At 37.3% G+C, this 14,265-nt stretch overlaps 1 protein-coding gene across 5 annotated transcripts; it reads right to left on the bottom strand.

Moving 5' to 3' along the window:
- Nucleotides 1–3,281: 3,281 nt before the first annotated feature.
- Nucleotides 3,282–10,681, bottom strand: LOC105052354 (uncharacterized). 5 transcript variants are annotated; one of them, XM_073244298.1, is made up of 12 exons: nucleotides 10,396–10,681; nucleotides 10,016–10,110; nucleotides 9,894–9,913; nucleotides 7,809–7,920; nucleotides 7,636–7,718; nucleotides 6,809–6,942; nucleotides 5,620–5,669; nucleotides 5,396–5,488; nucleotides 5,200–5,294; nucleotides 4,938–5,015; nucleotides 4,687–4,819; nucleotides 3,282–3,613 (listed from the first exon to the last, which is right to left on the bottom strand). In XM_073244298.1, the coding sequence occupies exons 1-11, from the start codon at nucleotides 10,573–10,575 to the stop codon at nucleotides 4,806–4,808; spliced, it is 954 nt and encodes a 317-aa protein (XP_073100399.1). In that variant the 5' UTR covers nucleotides 10,576–10,681; the 3' UTR covers nucleotides 3,282–3,613; nucleotides 4,687–4,805. The 5 variants fall into 5 exon arrangements, with proteins under 5 accessions (XP_073100399.1, XP_073100397.1, XP_073100398.1 ...); XM_073244296.1 differs by having other exon boundaries at nucleotides 4,909–5,015; nucleotides 10,396–10,675; XM_073244297.1 differs by having other exon boundaries at nucleotides 4,909–5,015; nucleotides 5,200–5,291; nucleotides 10,396–10,670.
- Nucleotides 10,682–14,265: the final 3,584 nt, after the last annotated feature.

Here is a 14,265-nt window from a genome sequence, read left to right as displayed (position 1 = left end):
GTAGACATGCCAAGTGGATGGAATTCTTGAAAATCTTTCTTTATATGATCAAATACAAAAAAGAGAATGTCAATATCGTGGCTGATGCACTTTCCAGGAGGTATGTTTTGATTTCATTGCTTAATGCTAAACTAATGAGATTTGAGCTGATTATAGATCAATACAAGGACGACCCAAATTTTACAAATATTTATAAAGAGTGCAAGAAAAGAGTTGTAAACGGCTATTACAGGCATGACGGATACTTGTTTAAGTCAGGTCGGCTTTGCATTTCTAACAGTTCCATTCGAGAGCTTTTGGTGAGAGAAGCTCATGGTGGTGGATTGGCAGGTCATTTTGGAGAGAAAAAAATATTGGAGATGGTGAAAGAGCACTTTTATTGGCCAGCTACATAATGTGCATCACGTCATTGAGAGGTGCGTCATCTGTAAGAAGGCGAAGAGCAAAGAGACTTCACAAGGGTTGTATATCCCGCTACCTGTACCAGATCAACCGGATAGATTTGAGTATGGATTTTGTACTTGGACTGCCAAGAACACAAAGGGGGAAGGATTCGATTCTGGTGGTTGTGGATCAATTCTCAAAAATATCTCATTTCATGCCATGCCACAGAACCGATGATGCTTTACATGTTGCAGAATTATTTTTCAAGGAGATAGTATGTCTGCATGGTGTAACAAAGAGCATTGTGTCTGATCGAGATGTCAAATTTTTGAGTTACTTTTGAAAGATCTTGTGGAAGAAGCTTGGTACTAGATTGCTCTTCAGCACGACTTGTCACCCGCAAATCGATGGTCAGACCAAAGTGGTAAATCGTACCCTCTCTTTTTTGCTTCGCACTGTTGTTAACAAGAATATGAAGAATTGGGATGAGTGTTTAGCTTATGTTGAGTTTGCTTACAATCATAGTATTCATAGCACTACTAAGCATTCTCCTTTTGAAGTGGTTTATGGGTTCAATCCTATCACCCCACTTGATTTGGCACCACTTTCAATCAGCGAATGGGTTTGTATGGATGGGAAGAAGAAAGCTGAGTTGGTTAAGTCCATGCATAAGAGCATCAAGGAGCAGATTGAGAGAAAGAATGCAGCTTATGAGAAGGCAGCCAACAGAATAAGAAAATAAGTTCGCTCTACTTCAGGTGATCTTGTTTGGATACATCTTCGCAAGGAACGATTTCCAAGCCAAAAAAAATCTAAGCTCATGCCGCGTGCTGATAGTCCATTCTGAGTTGTTGAGAAAGTGAATAACAATGCTTACAAGATTGAATTGCCTGGTGACTATAATGTATCAACTACATTCAATGTTCAAGATCTTTCTCCTTACTTGGAGGATAGTTTGGATGATGGGGAGGACTTGGATTTGAGGGTAAATCCTACTCAACAAGGAAGAAATGATGTGTACCATCATAAAGAAAGAGATGGTCACATGTCATATACAGATCCAAGAGCCAAATTGATGACTTTGCTCACGTGCGTAGAAGCATGATGTGGTGCGAATCAGATTTGACAGAATTTTGAAAGAAATTATTGCTTGGGAAAGGACCGAGTTTAGAAAGTTGTTTTGTTCTTCCTAATTTACCATGATCTGCAGCCACTATCATTTTCATAGTAGCAAGATGCAGCCAAGGTTGTTTTGTTCTTTCTAATTCACCATGATCTCCAGCCACCATCATTTTCATGGTAGCAAGATGCAGCCAAGATTGTTTTGTTCTTTCTAATTTACTATGATCTCCAACCACCATCATTTCCATAGTAGCAAGATACGGATACTATCATTTTCTATGTAGCAAGATGCAGCCACCATCATTTTCATAGGGGCAAAATACAGCCACCATCATTTTTATGATAGCCAAATTCTGTTATTTCCTTCCATTTACTGAATTTACCTTATGTTCCCTCTCTTATCTATATAAAGGGAGGCGACCTATGTATTCAATTCAAATTTCAATGAATGAAAATGAGTGTTGCTAAATTTTCTTATCTAACCTCTGTGTGTTAGTGGCGAGTTATAAATCCTAAAATTTATCACTCACATTCTTTTTTTCTTGAATGTAGCGTTCTACCCTTTTGTGATCTGACTGTGACGATTTTCTTATCAATTAGATTTCAAAGATTTTTTTTTTTTGTGCTCCAACTTTTGTTCTTACCTACACAAGATAGTTATTCAGATCTGAACACATTAATATTAGCTTATGAAGTTGTTAAAATAGGTAATACATTATGTACTTAAAATCTGTAGAATAAGAACCTTCTCACTGGTGCGTAGCATTCGCCCAAGAAAGAAAGGAGAGCCAATTATTATGTACTTAAAATCTCATAGTCGTTGTCATAGGATTCTCCAGCATGTCTCTTAAAGAAGACATCATGTAATTCCTTTTTTTTTCCCCATCCTCCTCCTGATTTTTCTTCTTTACTTTTAGCTGATGCATATGTATCTTAAAAACAATTTATACCTCCTGTTGGGGTAAATCAACCTCCCATTCAAAACAAAAAAAAAAAAAAGAAAAGAAAAGAACAACTCTCGAGTGATTTGAGGCTAGCAAGTGACTTTTATGGAAATTTAATATCCAAGCAGGGAACGCATGGTAATTTTTCCAACCACATAACCTTTTAATACATGTAAGGTTCCATATAGTAATTTATACTGCAATACCCACGCCTTCTCCAACCATGGAGAAGTTGGGACGTTCTGATATATTTTTTGAATTAGGAACAAACTGAAACAAGTCCTCTCTCACAAGATGGTCAATGCAAGACGTAATAATCCCCAGAAAAGGAAAAAAAAATCAAGCCAGCCAGCCTAACTCCATTCTCTGATATATATTTTGATGGAAGATTAAGAACTAAAACAAGTCCTCTCAAACCCGTCCAGCCTAAATTAATGAAAGAAGGTTCTACAAAAATGCATTCCTCTCTCTATATGGCAAACTCTAGCAGCATGAAAGGAATCTTGGCAAAAACAATCGAGGAAGGTGAGGTTAAATTGTTTGGAAAATGTTTGAGCCCACCTGTGCTTGTGCACAATGGAAATCCAATGGCTGGATCATCTGCTAGCCTCAAATACATCAAAGACACTTGGAAACAAGTTGCTCCTGAGGTATCAAGTGCTGCACAAGAAGGGGAGTAAATGAAGATAATTGCCATGGTCTCCATCTCAATATGCCTCCAGATTATATATCGGAGTAGAGACTTTAAGACCATAGCTGTTATACAGTGAATGCATGCAGTGATAAGTCATAGTTTCGTCTGTCCAAAGCCCAAGGGCATAACAATTAATATCAACTAAAAGGAATCTTTTAACAATTAATATAAACTAAAAGGAATCTTTGTTCCAAGGGGGAAACTCAGAAAGTGAGGTTTAGTATCAAAGACAGAGCATACAGCAAGTGAACCACAGGACTGCTGTTCATGAGGCCCATAGGAATCACACTCTGGAGTAAGATCCTGCTCATCTCCTTTGCCTCAATCCCAGATTCGACAATCTACTCTAGGAAGAAAAGCTTATATTCTCCAAATTTAATTTCCTTGATCTTCTATCTTGATGCTTGAGCTCGGTATTTCTCTAACAGCATCACCATAATGCCACTTTGCTGATAGGAAATATTTAGTCCTACAACACAATTTACAAATAAGATATCACAATTGGAGATATGACCAGAGAATATGAACAGATTTCACAGCATCAACCATGCTTCATTCCATAGAAAAGGCTATTTCAAGATGATCAGTATTTGCATCCTCAAAGATTCTTGTTCTAGTCTGAAAACCTATTATATATGCATCAACAATATAACGTGACTTGTGCTAAAAGTGAAATAAAGTCATGCTATAACCTATATACATGTAACACCACATTCCAAATGACAATTCAGAAACTTCTAAATGTATTCACTCACTTTGGAAAGTGAGTAGCAGAAGCACCCCTTTTGTGGGGAGGATCAAAATACAATGGTTCATACTGGCCATTGCTTCCATATGCATTTAGAAAATCACTGTCAATTCTTACAAATTAATACCAGATTCCAAAACATTATTAAATTAAAGTTTTATGCAATGATTTACAGGTTCTGACCCTCTGCCCCACACCTCACCCCCCCCCCCCCCCCCCGCGCCTGCCCCCCCAACAAAAAAAAAAAAAAAAGGAAACAAGAATGAAAGAAAAAGGAAAAAAGGGTATCATATTAACCCCTGTTCATATTGTTTTGCCCTTACTCGCTTTTCCCTGAAAGCTTTTGCCCCTGCTACCTGAATCCCAGTTAATGCTAGCTGCAACTTCGTGGTATGAGTGGAGAATCAAAATATGAAGCTTAAATTTTGCATCCCATTTCTCAAATTCCTCTAAAGAACCACATCAGTGTGGAGACGTGATGTGGTGCCTCAAGGACAATTTCTTCTAAAGAACTCAAAGGGCCTTCAAACTCGATAGAAGATCTTTGCAACTATAACCGGTAATTATTTATCATGAAATTCAAAGAACTGCACAGACACATGAATGGTATGGAGAATGGTGATGATATATGGCAAGCTCATGTTGGCCTAACCATAAGAGTCTTTGTGAATAAGTCTATTATGTCGCATGCAAAAAAAGGGATAAATCCACTCTTTTTTTATCAAATCAACAATTAAAGTTGTATAATGAGTAGAATATATATATATATATATATATATATATAACGAGCCTACCTCTGCTCATATGGTGGTTACAGTTTATTTGAGCACCAAGCCTTGTAAGAAAAGTGCCAATCCAATACCATTAAGCAGTGGTGCGCTAGTAATCAAATCATAGAACATACTTCTGGATTTCATGTCCTTGTGACTGCAAAATAGTTGAGTCATGTTTGAGAGCAGTAATGATGAGTAAATAGATAAAATTTTTAAACATATAATATAAGCAATGACAGGTACATGAAGATAAGTAAGGATGATAATGACACCAGCATTCCAACATGCATGCATTGTAATTGGAGCAAGAAGATTTCGTGTATGAGCATACACCAGCCCTAGCAACAATCCTGTGGCACCATCAGCATCAGGTAGTAAGTTAAGATGAACCATGCAGTAAGATCTGGTAGATCTATGAGAACAATATTACTTCGGACTAAATAACTGCATTCTGGATTAACTAATGATTTTTTTTTTAAAAAAAAATCTATACAAGTAAAAAGTTGTCAAAAATACTGATAAGGATATTCTCACCAAAAATAAAAATTTCTATAGATTTTCCAGGAGAATGGTGTGCAATAGTGAATAATGCAGAACTCAAAGCCACTGAGACAGGAAGAGGAAACCTGCTAAATTTTCAAAAGATGCTAAAGATTAGCTGCAGCTTGTAAAAACTTAAATCTATGTGCCTGCCCAGTTTAAGTGGGATAAAAATGGGAATGGGGATTACCATTTTGTTAAGGATGTCATCAGAAAGCCACGATACACTGTCTCCTCGCAAACTGGGGCAAGGATACCCAAGGTGCCAAGTAGACAACAAGTGCTGACCAGCATATATTGTCATCACTAACATTGTTTGTAATATAATACATGCTCTTACCTGATATAGAAAAAAATACCACCACAAAAATAAATAGTTTAACATCACTGTTTAAGTTCAGGAAAAATCATAACCTGAGATCTGATGAATCAATGAATGGCAGCAACTGTCCCAAAAATTCTGCCTGCAACAGAAGGAGAAAAGGAAAATACATCAGGCTACAAAATTATAACCCATGAAGATAGAGCAAGCAACAAAATTCCTGAAAAACATAACTTGGAAGATTTGCAAACTGCATCCATTGAGAGAAAGTTTGATGTATGGGTGAGACCACCTTATATGAAATTAAACTGAATCAAATCATTGCATAATTTGACTTGGAGTTCAGTTGAAAAGGTTCTCGTCCTGAGTCTAAGCTTACCTATGGTTTTGCAATCAACAGAGTTTAAATGATGGCATCACAGCACCTGCTTAAACCAACTAACCAATGTTTCAGAACACTACTGGCAGCAGTTTTTATCAACTGCTAGATATTTACCACTAGAGAAAATTCCCTACCATTAAGTAGATAATTAGATAGAAAATGAAGGGTGAGATCAAAAGAATCTCGATTAGAAAGTCTCAGAAAAATTATTTGGACTAGGGTTATCCAGTTAACTCTACAAGCCTGAGGATCCAAAATACGATGTGATCTGGCAACAAATATCTTTACTAACGAGTAGACCTGCACAATGTGTCAACTGAAAAATCAGGAATGCCTACTTGGGTTATCTTTGAGGTAAAAAACAATAAAGATATTCAATTTTCTTATAATTTTCAAATTTTTACTTTTGTGAATGGCAACTTTCTGTTTGCCCCTGTACCTTGGTACTAGCATGTGAAGAGGTATATCATATCTGTATCTGCATCTTTGTATGTAAACAATGAAACTGTGGGAAAGATAACTTTCTATTTTTGTATCCAAGCTTTCAAGAGATATAGAATGCTATTGTCTCATTCCTGTCACCAATGCATTATGTCCACATTTGGGCATCCACAACGGAAGCATTGTTTTGATGTTGTGAAGATTCAGCAGCAGAAACCATCTATCATACAGCCAAATGTAATGCAACAACAGTCTACAAAGCACACAACTTTAGAATGCATCAAGAATTTCCAACATCTTAGTAGTAAAAAACAAGTAGAGAATTAGGTGCAAAAGTTTTTCTTATATAGCTCATCATATATGCACATCCAGCAATTGCATTTGGCTTCTTTTTTCTGTTTCCAGTTCCAGATACTAATAAAAAATATATGTCATCCAGGAGGGAAATCTGAATGAACCTGATTTGGTGTCTGACCAGCACTGGACCCAGATATTAAAGCTTTAACAAGAAAAACAGCAAAACAAGCAATTATTAAACCTCCACTTGCCCACAGAATCCAGCCATTCTGGAGATTGAATGGTCGTCCCCATCCTGTATACAAACAAACATTTGCAAAATCAATGTTCATCAAGGTACAGAAGTCGCCATAATATTAACATATTCTGAGATGTGATGAATGGCTATATCAGAAATGTGTATAGATATCCAGGATCCTAAGTCTCAAATTGCTTGGCAGGTGTGAGCACTAGATCCATGAAATGATCATGTTACATTAATGTGAATTTATAAGCCAAGACCGTGCTTGGCTGTTTTTAGAACTAGAGATAAAGGTGTCTGCGGATATACAATCAACTTAGGGTAGATGCTTTTAATAATGAGAGATTTATAGTTGTCAAAAGATAATACTTTCATAAGATGTCTGCTAGCAGTTGTGCACTCATTTAGCCTGGAACAAGTTCCGTTATCACCTGCCTCCAATTGATAAAAATATCATCTGAAATAAGCACAACCAGGACAAATTCCTATAATTGACGGTAACTGCCTTTGGCAACTTGGATGAGACTCACTATTCAGTAGTCACTGTCATTAGCACATACACAGAGAAGAAAAGGGTAGTTTCCTTGCCTTGGGAAACAACTAAAAAAGCAAGGAAATAAACTTTAACAGAAAAAAAAGAAAAGGATCCAGCTCCTACATCACGTCTTAGAGGTTATAGGTAGCTCGACAATTAAAAAAAACTATCTTAAATACATCATGAAAAGTCAGTGCAACAAGGAAACCTACTAAAAGAAAAGATGTCATCTGGAAATGGCTGGTGTGGCATGACAAACATGTACAGAACTGAAAGCTTGGCAGCTGACTTTAACCTGCACAAGAACAGGAAATTTGTTAAAAAAAAGAAAAAAAATGAAGGGTTGTTTCTTAAAACACACACACATCCAACTGAAGGAGCATACAGCTGATCCATAAACAATTGCATTGCTATTTCATCAGTGCTATGTATTTGAGAGAGCATGGTCTCAGAGTAAGGCTTCAGTAATCCATCTGGTCCTCCTGACTGCGTGAATCCTGTGAAAATAGCGCTGCGAGAAACTCTTTAGCATTTTAAATGATTGTGCACCAAAGTATAACTTCTCCAAGACTATGCATCAAGTAACTTAAAAACATTTAGAATAAAATTTAATGCCATGTTGAATAATATAATTCAAGATTCACAGACTCGGTACTGGAATCCGTGCCGATTACCGACCGATATGGTATAGTACCGTACCATACTAGATCAGATATTAAAAAATCAAAAAAAAATCCCACCCAACAGCACCAAAAAAAAAAGAAAAAAAAAACGGATTGAACCAGCCCCGAACTGTACCGAACCGGACCAAACTGCCCGATATCAGGTGGTTCGGGCCAATACCATACCGAACCCACCGGTTCGGTTCGATTCAAACTATTTTCCAAAAATCCAGCTTGAACCGGATCGATTTTCCATTTGTACGGTACGGTACGGTACAGGATGTATCGGCCAGTTCGGACCGGTATGGAATACTATGATATAATTAGTAGTATCTTGGAATTATATATTTGGTCTGCCTAGAGTCTAGACACATATAACTAGCATATCTATTCAACTAAAGACTGCTAGTACAAGTGGGTGATGCAGCTAGCATTGTTAGAAAGAAAAAAAAAAAAGTTTGTCCAATACATATGATGTGTCTCTCATGAGGTTTACTGTGATTTTGTTGTTTTATAGTCTCGTGCTAAAATAATATTTGCCTTGAATTAGTGGCGATGATTAAGAGAACTTTTTAATAGAATAATGGGAATCTTGTTTTGGATGATTCTTCCCTGTTTTACTAGAATGAATGAGGACTTTGACCAGTGATATGAAAGACTGAAAGAGGAATATTATCAGGCCTTTAAGTAAATAATTTTGAAGTTCTTAAATGCGAAAAGAAATTAGGAGAATACCAATTGTAGGAGATTTGAGAAAGACAGGGCAGCTCACAATTGGATTGTTTCATAAATTCTTCTTCGTTCTTTCTCAGAAAATGATTTTAGCAAAGTCACAATCATCTTTGATGACTAATCAATGGTGCTATGCCAAGTCATTTCGAAGTAAGAGAGCTATTGCTGATTTTAACAGTCCAGCTTCTTCTGGCTGAAGGTTTGTCATATTTTCTAATGATTCAGGTCCTTGTTTCATAAAATTGTTCTTTGTCCCTCATCAAACCACTGATTGGGAAATAAAGATTTTTAGGTCAAACAAAAGAACCCTGACACTACTTAGCACCAAGCCCCACATGAGCTCCCAGCTTTACATGTGACTATGTGCAAAATTCCCAGGAATCTCCAAATGACAGCATAACATTTAACTTGAGCATCTCAATTGTTTCTGCCATTGCATAAGAATTTGACTATAATTCAAAAGGGCATGGGAGATCAGCATTTTCATTGTGATAACTGGGCAACAATGACCATGAACCAGCCAGCCTTATACCATTTACATGGTGCATGTTTCCAATTAAAATAACCTTATGGGATATATAATCATATACTAAAAAAAGCTAATTCCAGCTGGGCATAGAAATTGCACATGAAGCTTACCTCAAACTAGAATCCCATTGAAGATTATGTGTGCATGCATGTGCATGTATATGTGCGTTTTTGCATGCATGGCAAGCACGTACACGTGCGTGTGTGTGTGTGTGTGTATGTGTGTGTGTGTGTGTGAGAGAGAGAGAGAGAGAGAAAGGAACTGCATTGCAGGAATGTCATCCAATTGCTTGTATATCTGCCATATTTTCTAATGATCTTATTGACTGAGTAGTGATAATAATACACATTTAAACGTATCCAATCATGTCTGTTTCTACGTAATTTCAGAGGTCATCAAATCCATTTTCTCTAGCAATAACAAAAGCAGAACTGTTGCAACCTTAAACCTTTAACTGTGATGATGGAATTTTTACTCAATAACATGGTAAAAAAAATTGATGAAGCAGACCCATCTTGAAACAGGGCAGCAGAGAAGTTAAGTCTACCTTCTTTTCCTCTTTTTTCACTGTAAATGTACGCATCATTTTCGGAGATGTACCATGGATATCAGTTAATTTTTCATACAGTTTTACTCAAAGTAAAGGTCTAGCATGAAATAGCTGCATACCTCATCAAGTACGGCATCATGACACACGCCGTGACCTTCCAATCCCATGGAACGTCCCATGGCCGGAAAATTTCGCACTCTTTCCCTCCCATATTCTGATTATAAAACGCTATCAAAAAACTAAGGACAAAAAATTACCAAAAGAAAAAGAGAAACAGCATCCTCCCCATCTATCCATATGCATGGCTCCAACAAACACAACAAGATGCAAACTTAACATGTTAGAAAATAGTAAATCAACAACCATAAAGCAAAAAAAAAAATCCAAAAGTTAAATGTTAGGCTTGTACTGTGACTGTGCTCTCAATAACCGAATGTTCGAAAAACTGAGAATTTTTTTCTTTCCCCTTATTAGGATAAAAAGAAAACAAACAGAATACCTCCTTCGAGCAGAATTCTCTAGGTCCTTCTCTGGAACTGGAGCACCAAAATTTAGGAGCTTCTCGCATAGAACGATACGTGGTGTAATTTTTAGAGCCAAAGGGAGAGACCATTGGCTTGGGATGCGGGTGTGTATGGAGAGTAAATCGGAGCGGATATAGGAATGGAAGCAGAGACATGGTTCCAAGGATGGGAGGATTTCAGACTCGAGGGATATTTTTTTCGTTCTTTGCACATGAACCCTTCTTATCCGCAGGGAAACGGATCGGACGTAGGATTTCGACGGATCTCGACGGAATCGAGGGAAGAGAATAATAACGGAGACTACTTCGTGGACGTACGTCTGGAGTAGACGTCTACACGCTACTGCAGTTGTCATGTGCCAGCGGCTACGTGCTTTTGTTTGGCCTGCCGAATAACGGGCTTGTTGGACTCCTCCCAGAACGCTTTCCCCCTTCTTTTTTTTTTCTCTTTTTCACTATTGTAGAAAAAAGAAAAAAATTATGGCCGGTGTTTACCGGACAAGCCTCGACTAAGATTACTGGGATATGATTGCTAATTAATATGGTCATCATCACAAGAGGGTGCATTAGTAGGACAGTATTTGACATTATTTGCTCAAATTACTGTTCCTCCCAAAAAATAATTATATCTTTCTGACTTGGCATGGATATTCAAAAATTTAAATAAAATATCCCGTTAAAACAGACAATAAAAATATCAAAATTGAATTTATATGCTAAATTGTGGTGATTATTTATAATTCTGATCTCTCACACACACACACACACACACACACACATATATATATATATATATATATATATATATATATATATATATATATATATATATATATATATATGTATGTATGTATGTATGTATGTATGTATGTATGTGTATATGTAAGTTTATGTATATACATACGAGTGGTTGAAAATTATTATACTCTCTCTCTTTATCTCTCTGGGTTTACAATTTATAGTGAAGAATGATGGGAGCCAATATTTTCCTGAATTAACCAAATTTAATCATGCGTTCGACTTGAATCCTCAACCCATTGAATCTCTATCATAGTACGTGCAGTTTCTACTTGGTAATATACCTTTTCAAGGGTAAAGGAGAATTAATTTGACCTAACTTTGATCCTAGGCCGGCTTATGGGTAAGACCATTAAAGTGCTTGCTTTAGGCCCCCAGACTCCTCTGCCATCCATCTTCACTGCATCCAACCATCCACTTACGAGAAGATAAATAGCATCGGAGATGAGAGACGACGAGACGAGAACTGCGAGACAGTGAGACGGGAACCGCGAGATGGCGAGACGGGAGTCGCCACCCCTAACATTTATTAGGGCCGTCTTCTTGCCGAAGATGGCAAGATGGAAGTCACGGCCTCACGGGACTTGAGAGTGGTTCTTGATGAGGAGGCGGAGGGCGGCGGCGGCGAAGAAGAACTAGTGCCCGTGGGGGCTGCGGATGAAGAAGTCGGCAATTCGAGCGGTGAGGTCGCTGGAGAGCTTGCAGAGAGAGGCCTCAAAATGGATCGGGGCGACACTGACGAAGAGGCCATTGGAGGCACCGATGGCACCGCCGTCGATGGAGAGGATGTGGATCCATCCAACGGCAACGGTTTAGCTTGAGGGGCGCCTTCTGATCTCCGGCGACAGACATTCCATGCTTAAGGGGAGTCTCCGATGGCGGCGGAGTTCCAGGCTTCCGATGATATAAGAGTTTCGAGCTTCTAGCGGCTGAGTGGTGGCAAGGAAGGTGGAAGGATGCGACGGTCAGTTTTTAGCTTTAGGCCACCCTATGTGTTGAGCCACCCCTGCTTTGATCCTTCTATAAAATAATATTGAATCGTATTTCTTTAGATTATGTGAGATTTTACATTTAGATGAATAGAAAAAAAAGCTAAAAAGGAAGAATGATGCCATCGTATCTATGACATGAACAAACAATGGTGCATAGCAAAATATACAATGACGAGGGCAAAGTCTCCACTGGATATGATGTTGTGTGGAAAGTAAACAAAAAAGAAAGCGAGTCAGCGGCATTTGAAAACGTGGAGATTCAAGAAAATAGAGGGAAAAGAATGAGAAGGAAAAACTACATTCGAAATATAGAGAATATACGTGGAAAAATTGAGTGGGTCATTGGTGGTTTATTGCTAACATTACCTTTTGCTTTCTTGTGCAGAAATTTGCTTATTTTATATTTCAATCCAGCCTTTCTTCTATCTCCTCTAATCATATTGGTCAATGTTCAGAGACAACCAACTTCAATAGCAGATGTCAAGGAGTGCTGCCATCGCATACATTCAGCTCAATGCTCTATTGGTCACTTGAAGGAACTTGGTCCTACTCTTCTCCTGATGATTTACAGTTTTACTGGGGATTTATCTATTGTTTCATCCATCTGCTGCATCTCATATGTTACATTCAAATAGCCCCAAACATAAAGCTTACAATCCAGTGTTCTGGTTTCTCAACTTCTGCTGCGGTTTGTGCTCCTCATTCTACTCATTTTCTTGTACATGACCTATAGAGACTTATCCAACCAAAGAGTACGGATCATATACTTCATCCTTGTGATATTCAATTACTTTTGCTGGCTAACTACTTTTGCCACAGGTTTTGGGTTTTTTTACTTCATCTTTTGGATGTTAATGTTACAGATTACAAGGACACGCAAACAAGCATCTACATTTTCCCTTTTTACTCTTTTGTATTACTTATCCTAGCAGCAGATAGCAAGTTCTTCATCCATTGTATGAGTTCTTTATTCTTGGCCTGTATTTTGTGTATATATTTTACAGGCTGCTGTTTGTATGTAAACTGATCACTGTTCTTATGACTTAATGAAGTTATACTTTTCTACCAAAAAACAATATACAAAAAAAAAAGCACATGATTCAATCCATGATATTTTGATAAAGGTTGAGTGGCTATTCCTGCCTCCCTTCCATTCAAAAAAAAAAAAAATCTATGACAAATATGGTGCATGGTCATGTATCAAACATCTCCTAAGCAGTCTAATGCCTTGATTGATGAAGAGTTTCATATATACAAGATGTCAATCTTAAATAAGTAAATAGCATTGTAACAGCATATTCATTGATTTTTCTTCATTCATTGCAAATGCAGCATATAAGATGCCAAAAAGGAGATAAATATATGATTCTATCCATGACGTGACGAGTATGGTGCATGGTCATAGATCGGGTACTCCAATAACTTGACTAATAAGGGATTACATATAAAAGATGTCGACTTTGACATGATCTGTATTAATTTTCACTCATCGTATCATGTTCCTCCCATCAAAACCACATGCTACCAGTATTCTTTTATTTGAATACTATTTTTTGAAAAAGAAAAACTCTAACAATATCATGATTTTCCTCCCATCTTTTTTTTTTTTTTGTTGCCAGCAATTTATCTTACGGAATTGTTTGGCCTATGAACAACAACTTTTCCTCATTTTCCCAATTCCTAAATATATTTTCTGGCTGCAAAATTATCATTGATCTTTAGTCCATGATCAACGAGGAGTCAAGAGAACCCTCCAAGTTGTCCTTTCCATGTTTTTTTCAAATACCATCTCCGTATTCTCTTCATGACGACTTCTTAGTTTGTTTAGATCAACAATCAAACAAACAAATCTGATTGCATTAAAATGAGTTTTGAAAGATTCAATTGAAACATTGTAAGGAGCTTAAGCGATAGAATAAGATATTATTATGGTGTAAAAAGAAGAAAATTATTAGTTCCACATTGGTTATGAGTTAAGAAGAACTCTAGCTTATATAGGAAGGAACCATCCATTCCACTTGAGATGTCTTTTGAAGGAAAAACTATGAAATCCATA

This window comes from Elaeis guineensis, chromosome 10 (genome assembly GCF_000442705.2).
Source record: "Elaeis guineensis isolate ETL-2024a chromosome 10, EG11, whole genome shotgun sequence".
NCBI lineage: Eukaryota > Viridiplantae > Streptophyta > Magnoliopsida > Arecales > Arecaceae > Elaeis > Elaeis guineensis.
Note: the sequence above shows the minus strand (reverse complement) of the source record. Positions and strands in the feature narration are given on the sequence as shown.